General features: G+C 39.9%; 1 protein-coding gene across 1 annotated transcript; it reads left to right on the forward strand.

Moving 5' to 3' along the window:
• The first annotated feature begins 10,401 nt into the window (after window positions 1–10,401).
• Window positions 10,402–12,730, forward strand: LOC141443350 (uncharacterized). The gene is made up of 2 exons (XM_074108590.1): window positions 10,402–10,844; window positions 11,823–12,730. The coding sequence occupies exons 1-2, from the start codon at window positions 10,667–10,669 to the stop codon at window positions 12,272–12,274; spliced, it is 630 nt and encodes a 209-aa protein (XP_073964691.1). The 5' UTR covers window positions 10,402–10,666; the 3' UTR covers window positions 12,275–12,730.
• The last annotated feature ends 560 nt before the right edge of the window (window positions 12,731–13,290 follow it).

Here is a 13,290-nt window from a genome sequence, read left to right on the forward strand (position 1 = left end):
AGCATTAAAATTGAAACACCAATGCGCTGTAAAATTCAAATTATATAAAAAAATAATACGTACGCAAAAAGACATAAAATACACAAAAATGACTTTAAAAAAAACAGGGTTTTTTGAACGCCGTCTTCGTCGCTACTTAAACGACGGAACACCACATCCTCCGGCCAGAAGTCGGAGCGCAGGAACATCTGCTGGTGCTTGGCATACACTTGGAGTCTAAATGAGCTGGTATATTGACCCAGGAACTTGACTATCACCCGACGAAGTCTGCACTTTTCGCACTCATCTGCACGAGGGCTGGATCGATTATTCTAAAGCTGAAGCTTCTCGTTCTGAGAGGAGGCCTGTGCCCAGTAGTGGGACATAAATACAGGATGGTTCGATATGGAGCCATGTGGTTAAAAAAAGCGACCAAGTGCGAGTCGGACTCGCGCTCGAAGGGTTCCGTACCATTATCTAGGTACATGTACAACATTAGACATTAGCAAAAAAATCACCTTTGTTTTATGGGAGCCCTACTTAAATATTTATTTTCATCATCATCATCCCAGCCTATATACGTCCCACTGCTGGGCACAGGCCTCCTCTCAGAACAAGAGGGCTTGGGCCATAGTTCCCACGCGGGCCCAGTGCGGATTGGGAACTTCACACGCACCATTGAATTCAATCATTCATTCATTCATTGAATTTGAAATATTTATTTTATTTTAATTTAATTATTTATGTATTTTTATAGTAAACATAGATACGACTAAATATTCTATGAATATTTCAAGCGTCTACCTGTTTCCGTTATAATATCGAGCAAAAAACGTAAAAAAAATACGTTTGTTGTATGGGAGCCCCCCTTAAATATTTATTTTATTCTGTTTTTAGTATTTGTTGTTATAGCGGCAACAGAAATACATAATCTGTGAAAATTTCAACTAGCTATCACGGTTCATGAGATACAGCCTGGTGACAGACGGACGGACGGACAGCGGAGTCTTAGTAATAGGGTCCCGTTTTTACCCTTTGGGTACGGAACCCAAAAAACACACAGAGTTCCAATTCCAACTTAGTAAGTACTTATATACAGTTGTGGTCATATAATTAAGAACGATTTTTTATAGAGAAGATTTTTTCAAACTGACAAGTGTTACTAACTGCATGTATATTTTTGTAATTCTCTCGGTATCGTAAAACTTTTCCTTACTAGCGGTAAATTCATTTATACATATAATTGGCTAAAAAATAAATAGATAAACTTTATATATTACATCTAAACCTAGTATTACTACTTACTGGCTGGTCATATAATTAAGAACGCTGAATAGTTTATTTTTTATTCAAATTTAAATAGAGAACGGACCGCCGCTTTGTGGTTTTAGGTTATTATTTGAATAATTTTGGCGCCATTTAGTGCCGCAAAAGTCTTTAAGGCGATTGCTTCATATAAAAACAACGGGGAAAAATAAAAGTTGTGATAAATCTACAAGAAAGTAATACTAAAACTTCGCGACAAGAATTGGTCGTATAAACACATAGCCGATCATCTGCAATGTTAAAAAACTATGGTTTTCCACGCCATAAAGCATTTTGCTACGTATCAAACTACTTCAAATGTTCCGCGTGTACCTAGACAAAGAAAGTCATCTCGTCGAGATGATCGAAATATCGTTCGTTTGGCAAAACAAATTTCTTTTAAAAGGTCTAATGAGTTGAGAAAAGAATATTTTGGCGAAAACAACCCTTCAGCAATCTTGGCACGCAGTATTCGAATGCGTTTGGTAGAAGAAAAGTTGCACGGAAGGATAGCAAGGAAGGTGCCTATGTTGAAACGGTGTCATAGGCAAGCCCGGCTTGCATTTGCAAGAAGATATGTAAACTGGACAGTCAGACAGTGGAAAAACGTTTTTTTTCTGACGAGACAAAAATAAATAGGGTATGTTCTGATGGCAAACGATATGTAAAACGGCCTCCAAATAAAGCATTCGACCAAAGTACACAAAAGTAACTTTAAAGCATGACGGGGGAAATGTAAAATTTGGGGATGTTTTCTGGACATGGTGTTGGACCTGTTAGGCTGATAGAACGAAACATGGATCAATTTCAATACAAAAACATACTGGAAGAAACAATGTTACCATATGCTGAAGGCGTGCTTCCGGTTATTTGGACATTCCAGCACGACAATGATCCCAAGCATACTCTCACATCGCAATCAGTTTCTGTCTTAGATTGGCCAGCCAACAGCCCCGATCTGAACCCAATAGAGCATCTTTGGTGCGAAGTCAAGAAAAAAGTTTCAAATCGACAGTGTGGCAATTTAAGAGAACTGTATGACGTATTCTTAGAAGAATGGAACTCTATCTCTCTTGCGAAATGTCAAAAATTGATAGATTCAATGCCTCGCCGGTGTAAGGCAGTAATAAAAAGCCGTGGACATGCTACTAACTATTAATTTTAGTTAAAATGTATTACATTGCTTTTTTTTTCTGTACAAACTTCACGTTAGTGTGATTTAGTTAATCTAAGTTTCAAATAAAAAAACTTTCGAACAGTTAAAGAATCGTTCTTAATTATTTGTCCAGCTTCATTACTATTTTAATTTGTTACTAAAGAGAATAAAAACAAAATTTGTAAAAAAATGACAGTAATTTTATTCTTTATTCTAAATCCCGTTTGCTCTATTCATGTGGCTATTTCATAACGTAACTAGTTACTTCTAAGAAGGACCCACGACTACACATGACATGATTTAGTTAAAAATAATCTGGAACTTCAAATCGTTCTTAATTACATGGCCACCACTGTAAGTACTTGTATATATTTGTATCATCATCATCACCTCAGGCTATATCTCAGAATAAGAGGGCTTGGGTCTAGGTACGATCCACGAGGGCCTATTAGCAGATTGGGAACTTGAACACCATTGAATTGCTTCACAGGTATGTGCAGGTTTACTCATGATTTTTCTTCACCGCGAAGCTCGAGATAATTTTAAACCCCAATTTCTCTCATGAATTTCGGAATAGTTAGAGGTGTGAGCCGGGGTTTGAAACCACGATCTTCTGCTCGAGAGCCCATGTCAACCGCTAAGCCACAACTTATATTTATATTCCATAGAATTATTACCTACAGATATGAAGCTATCGTTTCCAAGAACTTCCCAACCAACAGGAAATTAAGTTTTCCAAAGTTGAAAATTCTACTGCAGACTTGTTTCCCGGAGCTTGAAATATAATTTAGTATTATGATATTATTTTCAACGATTATTCAGCCAATAGGCAAGATTTGAACTCAATTCATTCATGAGTGTAAAAATGTTTTAAAAAAGATTTTTTTTAGTTTTCATTTACTTTTATTTTCACATTAACTTTAGATTGGTTTTTGGAGTCTTTTTGTATTTCCCAGGTCCTCAGCATTCCCTGCTGCGTGCTATACCCCTACACCACGACTGGACAGGAGTACCGACTTGTTTGTTTCTCATTTAGTCACTTAAGCAGCGACACTAGCGACATCTATGTTTTAAGCCCCCATCCAGAAACTTTCAACACTCCATCGGAACTAACCACTGACCCGGTCAAGAGATGTCGCTATTAAGCAATCAAATTAAGATTGGTTTTTGGATTCTTTTTGTATTTTTTATTTCCACTCCAAATTTTGTTACATTAACATCTATGTACCTTACGGCACTAGACTGGCTGTTTGGAACAAAATTCGCGGCGCATCAATCATCGATATTACTTTGACACAACCACTGTCACGGACGTCAACAAACTATAGTAAAAGGTTCACAAATCCGCGGTGTGAACCAATTTTGTGCGCCGTTTTGATGTAAGAAACATGCAGTCTATACATAGATGTCGATGTATTTTAATTTTGTAATTTTTTGTTTTATATGTGTGTGATGTTTAAATTTGTTATACTAGATGAAAACCCGGCTTCGCTCGGGTAAAATGTACTCATAATAATATGTTTGAAAAAATTTTTTGCCTGTAAAGACTGTCGTACTTATCGAAAAAATCTGACGTATATTCCAGCCTTAATTATTATCACAAACACTTTAACGGCTAACCTACGTATCGGTATTTCACCAGTAGATATTTCTCCTAAATCTTATTTGCCCAAATAACTACGTAGTCAGTCCCAAAGTTCTGTCACAAATGAAAATAATGATAAAAACAAAAGTACCAATCAGTTTTAATAAATTATATACCAATTTAAAGTACATTTATTAAAAAAATAATTTAAGTACTTAAAATTATTCAAAATGACTTCCTTTGTTTTTAATACAGGCCCTTAATCGGCGCAGCCAGTCGTCTATCGCAGCACGCACCACTTTCATGTCTATTTCAGCAACTGCTTTTCTTAAAGATGACTTCAGGCTCTCCAAATTTTTATGGGGTTTAGCACAGACCTTCCCTCTAAGACCTGCCAAATTTTAAAGTCCAGAGGATTAAGGTTCGGACTGGAGGAAGGCCAATCTTCGTGTCTTATAAAGTCGATTTTTTGACGGCCAAACCAGGCTTGAGTGGTCTTGGCTTTGTGTGCTGGCGCAGAATCCTGCTGGAACACAAAATTATGACCTGAAAATAGCGTGTTGGGCAGATCTTTGACATGCTTATCCAAAACCGTCTCTTGGTACACTTTCGCACTGATTTTGACCCCTTTTTCGCAAAAATGAACCTCAGTTGGCCCGTAATAAGATCAGAGAATACTCTTCAGAGCTCCTAGCGTACACTCTATCATTATGTTTATTGTACTTCTCTTCAATATCGAAAATCTTTTCGTCTGTAAAGAGGATATCACGGTGTCGATTTTTCGCGTACCGCTTTAACAACTTCTGGGATCTTTTAAACCTTATTGTTTTTAGACGGGCATTAAGTAAGTGCCCACTCTATTTTTTGTATGCTCGCAGACTAAGATCTTCGTTTAAAACCTTTTTGACGGTTTTTCTACTGACACCCATCTGCAAAGCCATCAACTTCTGTTTTCGGACAGGATTTCTTGCTATGCGTGCCTTGATCGCTTTGATCACTGCTGGTGTTTGTACGGAGCGAGGCCGGCCAATTCTTTTCTTGTCCTCAACACTGGAGACTTCATTGTACCTGTCAATCGTACGGTACACAAACCTAAGCGTTATATTTACATTTTTGAGCAACTTGAAAATGGTACTTGGCGAGTGCCCACAGCGGTGCAATGCTAAAACAGCTATTCGGTTTTCTTTCAACGTCCACTCCATCGTGAGAAATTGCAGCGAATGACTGTTTATTGTTTTAAAATAATTGACAAACATTCAAAAATGGAATTCAATCAAATTTTCTTAAATCATGTTTTAAATTTAAAAATAATGTGCCAGTGACAGAACTTTGGGACCGACTACGTATGTCTGTCTCATAATCAAAGAAATTAGACCTAAAGGGCCCCATATAAGGTACGATCCGTCTGTACGATCGATCTGATGAAAATCGACGAATCGTACCGTGTGTGGGGCCCTTAAAAGGTCACAATGGAGAACGAAATGCAAACCTGTGACACGTGATGACGTGACACTCACGCCACTGATGTGATGACTTTGACATGTTTACTTCGCAACGCCATTATATATACTCAGTAATTTATTCCATTTTTTATTGAAAATACTCGCTAAATCCGAATTTTCTACCTACAAGTTGTCGACTCGGAACAAACGTCAACAACTGAAGATAGTTATAGTTGAAGGTAGTTGGTGATAGTTTTGAGTTTTGATAAGATCCATTCAAGTTTTCGGCAAGACGTTTCGTTTTACACAGTCACATGAGTCACAGTTCTTTGTAATGGATACTTTTTTGTCGTGACGCACGCGATGTGTTGAAGGCGAGCCGTATCTAAGAGCTAGCTAGTATGAAACGGAACTACCCAAGATGGCGACTGCGGTTTGTTTGTCAGTGCCATTAGAATTTAACGAAATTCTCCATAATCCGAATTTTGCGGATATATGTTGTCGACTCGGATCGACTAATTTTTTTACGCTCTTCAATTTGATGTGCATTTCGTTCGAGTCTACCGTACCCCTGGACGAAATTATTAATATAGATTTGTGTGTCTTCGTGAAAGTGAATAAATTTCTTCTTTCTTTCTCAATTATAGTTTGGCCAGGAATTGTATGGCGAATAAAGAAATAAAATATTTTCATCAACTAAACCAGGGTTTCTCAAAGTGAGTACCCGAACCCCTAGGGATTCGCCATTCGACGGTAGGGGGTTCGCGACAAGAGTTACGTTATGGTGGCTGCAACACTGGCAATATTTTTCACCTCGCTTCATCTAGAAACTAACAGTGGTAAGTGGAGCCATAAGTTTGAGAAACCCTGAACTTGCAGGTGGTAGGACCTTGTGCAAGGTCCGCCCAGATTGCTACCACCATCTTGCTCGCGAATCCTACCGTGCTTGCACTGTTGTGTTTCGGCGTGAAGAGTAAGACAGCCGGTGAAATTACTGGCACGTGAGGTATCCCATCTTAGGCCTCTAGGTTGGCAACGCGTCTGCAATACCCCTGGTGATCTCTTACCATCAGAAGACCCACTTGCTCGTTTTCCATCCAGTCGAATAAAATAAAAAAACTATACAAATGGGTCCAAAGCCTCTATAATTCGGATCTTATACTCTACTATTTTTATCTCCTTAGCTTTCCTACAAAGTGATTATTTTCTCATAAAATCCATAATTCGTTAGCGCTGTCAGTCTTGCCGTGCGCTGTATATCGACCATCGATATAATATTAATGCTGGCGGCGCCCAGATTGTCGAGTCAAACAGAATCGAATGATCGGCCGATATAAGCTAGTGCTGTGCCCACGAAACGATAACGATACGATCATCAATTCATGCAGAAATTGTTTGTTGTTTGTTTGTTTACCAACTCATTGTTGTACAAAAAAGAAATACATGTTAGTATTTGTATTAAATTAATCGCCTCTCAACAAAATATTTGCACGCCTGCATGCTGGTTGAATTCCACTGTTGCTATTTCATCTCTTCGCCATCAAAGTGAAAAGCAGAGTGTAAAACTCTACTATCAAACCCATTTTGCCCTCGCCGTGTCACATTTCACGACGTCACATTTTTCGATATGGTTTCACGGGATACCCGTAAAAGTAACGAATTTGGGGTTGAAATAAAAAATACAAAAATACTCCAAAAAAACCTATCATAATTTGATTGCTTAGTAGCGACATCTCTTGTCTGGGTGAGCGGTTAGTTCCAAAAGAATGTGACGTCTCTCGATGAGAGCGAAACATAGATGTCGCTAGTGCTGCTGCTTAAGTAGCGTAATGGGAAAAAGCAACCTGAGATATTTATTTATTTATTTATTTATTTATTGTACACACACTTACATCTATCATTACAGGCTTGACCTAATGCGACAGAGAAGTTCCAACACAAATATTAAATTCTTGCTTCAATATATAAGTAGTTAATTATTCTTGTAACATATAACATATAGTGCTACCTTTGTGAATTCACTCAAAACACAGAGAAACAAATCTGTTTCTTCGGCTATTTTGTTCAGCGTATGTATGGCCCGAGTTAGCGGGGCCCTGTTGAGCAAGTTGGTCCGGCCGCGCGGCTCGGCCAGCAGTCGCGGCCGCCGCCGCCGCCACACGTACCGCTCCGGCACATACAGCCCCAGTCTCCCCAGTATGTCCGCATTTTTAATGACACCTCTTATAATTTTCCATATATACGTTACAAGTGCCAAGTCCCTCCTTACTCCCAGCTCGTTGTACCCCACCATGCCCAACACGAATAATGTTGGATACATTAGAGGATAGAAAGGATACACCCCATAATACCGAAGATACAAGTATCTTAAATACTTGTTCTGAACCCTCTCCACCATCCTATTGTATTTCTGTTCATGCGGTGCCCATATTATTGCGTTGCACTCCAAGTGACTCCTAACCAACGCATTATACAAAGTTATAATAGTTTTAATGTTAGTAAATTTTCTAACTGTTCTGAGGATGAACCCTAAATTTCTATATGCCTTTTTGCAGCAACTCATGATGTGGTCCCGAAAGGAAAGGTCGCTAACTAGACGAACCCCTAGATCTCTGACTTCCCTCACCTTAGTCATTGGACTACCATCCACTTCATAGTCGTATCGTAATTGCGTACGTGCCCTAGAAAAAGTAATCGTTACGCACTTTGTAACGTTAAATTGCAAACGGTTGCTATCACTCCAGGCGACTACTCTATTTATATCCTTTTGCAACTTTTCACAGTCATCACTATTATTTATAGCGAGTGACAACTTGAGATCATCAGCAAACATCAGACACTTCGAGTCGACAACCACCGACGGCAGGTCATTGACCATTAATATAAACTGTAGGGGCCCTAGGTTGCTACCCTGACTCACGCCCGACCATGTAAAATATGGTTGAGATGTGTAACCTGCGTATTCGACATACTGCCGCCTGTCCTTCATGTAGCTGGCAAAGAACTCCAGCAAATGCGGAGTGAAACCGACCGCCGCTAACTTTCTGAGCAAGATATCGTTGTCGACCAAGTCGAAAGCTTTTTTATAGTCAAAGTAAGCGGCGTCAACCTGCACCCCACTGTCCACCGCCGGCAACACGTCAGCCATGTAGTTCAGCAAGTTGCTGGCGGTGCTGCGGCCCGGCCTGAAGCCGTGCTGCTCGTCGCTCAGCTGCTCACTCACCTGCGGCAGTATCCGAGCGTGTATCGCTGATTCAAACACCTTGGCCGGGGTCGACAGCACCGCGACCGGTCTGTATTCCTCTACCTGGGACCCCGATGAACCTCCCTTCGGGACGGGGACCACTCTTGTTATTTTCCACCTACATGGAAATGTCGCTGCCTCTAAACAATGATTAAAAATATGCAGCAGCGGCTTAGACAGTTCGAACCGACAATCTCTAAATATGAAAGGAGGTATACCGTCCGGGCCCGCGGACCTCTTCGGCTTGAGCCTGCGCAGCGCCGCGTGCACGTCTCGCGGCCGCAGGCGCGGCAGCTGTACGCGCGCCGTGCCGCCGCCCGCCGCGGCCACCGCCTCGCTCACGTTCAGTTTCGCTCGCCGTTTACTGTACACCGAATGGAAATATTCCGCAAACCGAGAGGCACATCGTTCACTACTCAGAATTTCTCCATCTTTTAAAATCTGCTTTGGGTTCCTTCTCTGTCTCTTGGAATTTACGTAGTTCCAAAAAGCTTTTGGATACTCCGTTAGATGATTCTGCACGCTGTTCTCAAACTGTTCTTTTGCCACCGCTATCATACTTTTAACCCTCGCCCTACACTCGGAGAAAGCCTCATAGGCCCTTTTCGACTTACTCGTTTTGTAATTCGTGTGAAGAATCGATTTAATTTTATTGATTTTATTATGTCAGCATTATACCACTCTGGATAAACGTACCTCGATCCTTTCACAAATACCTTTTTCTTAGGCACACAATTATCCAAAGCGGAATACAAAGCGTCATAAAAAAAAATCAAGACTTCCTTCCAAATCCATCTTATAAATCGGCGTCCAGTCTATAGCGTAAATAGCATCGTAAAGTGTAAAAAAATCGGCTTTTTTAATATGTCTGCATAGGAGAAATTCGCGTCTAGACTCCTGTCCAGCGGTGGTGTAGGGGCACGCAGCACGGATTGCTGAGGACCTGGGTTCGATTCAAAGCGCTCTTTTTCTGGTTTTTCTGTGCATCCATGTCTCAGTTTGTATTTTCGATATGGTTTCACGGGATACCCGTACAAGTGTAACGATTTTGGAGTTGAAATAAAAAATACAAAAAGACTCCAAAAAACCAATCATAATGATGATTATGTTGTTGATTATGATAATAATGATGATGATGATGATCATGTTGACGATGGTCGTAAGCACTAAATGTCTCAGGTCGTGGGAGCCGGCGACAGCTCGCATACATTATGCACTAGCGTCGCTCGGACAGCGGACGAACTCCACTTAATAACTTTCATTGCTGTAATTAGGTTTAAAGTTTAAGCTAATTCCGGTGTATTGGCGAGTTATTGGTTAGAAAAGGGTTCAGAAGTTGCGCATCAAGCAGGTCGTTGACCTTTCATTTCATCATCATCATAGTCATCATCACCGTAGGATGTTCACTGTTGGTCAATAGGCCTCCCCCATAGAACTCCAGTTGCTTCAGTTGGAAGCACCCTGCATCCACAGTGAGCCCGCAGCTTAAAGGTGCCGCCAAACCGCTGCTTAAAAAACGGTGACGGTACGGAATCGCAGTGACGTATCGCGCCGTTTTTTTGCATGTCCCACACCGCTGCTTAAAATACGCAAACGGTGCGGAATCGCAGTGACTTGCCGTAAACGTCACGACTTTTGTTCGGTAAAAACGTGAAGTTTACGACACGTCACTGCGATTCCGTATTTTAAGGGTACGTTCAGATGACGGGCGTTGAACGCGCGTTTTGATAACGTGCGTTTACAACTACATAACAACTATTCAGGGCCGTACACATGCTAACGCGCGTTTTATTAATACGCGCGTTGAACGCTGCACTAGCGCCGACTGTTGTCAGCGCGCGTCAACGCGCGCTTTGAGATCATTGGTTTTCCATATTTCCGTTCAGTTGAGCGCGCGCTTTCGACGCGGATGGACGTATTTTAGGGTTCATCGGGTCGTCAAGAAGTCGTCCGAAATGGAAACCGAAGCTTTTAACACAGAATTATTTATAGACGAAATAGAGAAACGTCCTGCGATATGGGACATGACAAGTAGCAATTATTCTGATAGGAATTTAAAGAGACGGGCTTGGGAAGAACTCGTCCTCATATTCTGTGAAGGAGATGACAGTGAAGAAAAGAAGAAATTATTATGTGAGTACATATATTTATTTACATTTACAATCAGTTTGTATTACAAATTAAATGTTGTGATCCAGCCAATCAAGTTTTCCTTCGTTAATGAAATATTTAGTTAAATTTTCTCGAACATTATCCGCCTGTCGCACAGCACGCCCAGTATAATGTGAGGCTAGATTTTCCAGTTGTGGAGTATACAGTGTATCGTCAAAATTGTAGCCATCCCTCATTCTAACATAGTTATGAAGTGTACATATAGCTTTTACAATCTTTTCTGCAAAACACATGTTAACATCTAATGGCCTATGTAAAATACGCCATTTATTGCACATTATGCCAAAAGTACATTCAACATAGCGGCGTGCTAATGTCAAACGATTATTAAATATTTTTTTAGCATAGGTTAGTGACCTTCCGCCGTAGGGCCGCATTAAATTCTCCATCATACCAAAGCTTCATCAGCCACTATCACATATGGCAACACTGTCGGTCTATTTTTTATTAACAATGTCTTTGGATCAGGCAGGTCTAATGACCTTTCAGTCAGCTTTTTGTACAATGAAGAATTCTTGAATATACCCGAGTCACTATTTTTACCGTACGCACCAATGTCAACCCATACAAAACAATAGTTTGCATCCGCTAGCGCCATTAAAACTAGCGAAAAAAAATGTTTATAGTTATAATACATGGAACCCGTGTGTTCAGGCTGTATTAACCGTATATGTTTTCCGTCCAAGGCTCCCAAACAATTGGGAAACTTTGAGTGCTTTTCAAATATCTCCGATATTTCATACCATTTTTCTTTCGTTGGTTCACTCATAACAATGGGTTTCAATTTTCTCCAAATAGTTTCACATACATGTGGTATAATAGTAGCCACAGTAGATTTGCCAATTCTATAATCGTAGCTTAATGTCCCAAGTGAACATCCCGTGGCCAAATATCTGAAAAAAAAAACACAAACTATTACTAAAATCTGTCTTTTTTCAGCGTCATCTCTGCAAAAGAAATGGAAGAGTTTACGAGATAATTATATGAGAGAGGTCAAGAAAATGAAGACTGTTAAATCTGGATCAGGAGCTTCCAAAACCTCATCATATATTCATTTTAATAGACTACAATTTCTACAGCCATCTATAGCCGACAAACATACAGAAAATAGTTTCAATACAGAAAATGAATCAGCTTCGTCAGAAGTTGCTGAAGTAGAAGGAAGTTCTGCCTTTAAGAGTCCTAAATCTACTCCAAGAAAAAAACAAAAAATAAGTCCTGCTGACGAAAGGTTTGCGAGCATATTAGAGCAGAGTTTAGTACAGAAAAATGTTTCGCACCCAAAAGAAGATGACGATGAAGATAAGCTGTTTTGTTTGTCACTCGTTAAAGAGATTAAAAAATCCCGGAATATAAACGGCTTCACACAAAAATTGGCATTTATAATTTAATCTTGCAAAACCAAAATGTCTTTCAAGGAATGCAACATCAGACATTTGAAAATCAAAATTATCGTAACCCTGTACCACCACGAAGAAATTATTTGTCACAAGAGCAGCGTAATCAAGACTTTCAATATCATGATTTTAGATCACAGCAATCTGGTGTGCCAAATAACTTAGCGCATTACGGTTATACTACAGCAATGGGATCTCAATCGCCAGTAACACACACTCCTTCGCCAGCACCAACCAATACCAGCAACGAATCGGAGTTAGATTTATTCTGCGAGTAACAACTTATTGTATTTTCTTTAAAAAATCTTTCCTAAACAATTTTGATTTGATTTAATTTATAGATATGTTCATTAATATCAAGTTCCTATATAAAGATATGTTGATTAATAAAAAAATACGTATATAGATATGTTGACTAATAAAAAATACGTATATAAATATGTTGATTAATAAAAATACGTATATATGTATGTCTATTAATAAAAAACTTACCTCAATGTAATTATGAGTTTTTCTTCTGGTGAAATGGTATATCGCACAGTGTTTTCATCTGCTACGAGTTCCTCGTTTATGAGAGCCAGTAAGTCATCAAATGACTTGATGGACATTCTGAAGTAGTTAAAAAATTTGGGTCCGTATTGCCTTAATTTAGGATACAAGATGATGTAGTGGCTTTCAGTCAGCCTGGTTGTCAAAATTGGATGAACCCAATATCTCCGTCTTCTGTTGCCTCGTTTCAACCGTCGGTATAATATCACAGTTAAAACAGTTTCAACGTCCATCTTCGACAAATGAACTCTGCTGACTGAACCATGGCGGTCGCGGCAACGCGCGTTGAACGCCTGGCAAGCGCGTATCATGTGAACACTGAACAAAAGTTTAGCGCGCCTTCAACGCGCGTTCAACGCCCGTCATCTGAACGTACCCTAAAGCAGCGGTGTGGAGAGCATGCGATAAAAACGGTGCGCATACGGTGCGTCACTGCGATTCCGTGCCGTCACCGTTTTTTA

Source organism: Choristoneura fumiferana, chromosome 27 (genome assembly GCF_025370935.1).
Source record: "Choristoneura fumiferana chromosome 27, NRCan_CFum_1, whole genome shotgun sequence".
In the NCBI taxonomy this organism is placed as follows: domain Eukaryota; kingdom Metazoa; phylum Arthropoda; class Insecta; order Lepidoptera; family Tortricidae; genus Choristoneura; species Choristoneura fumiferana.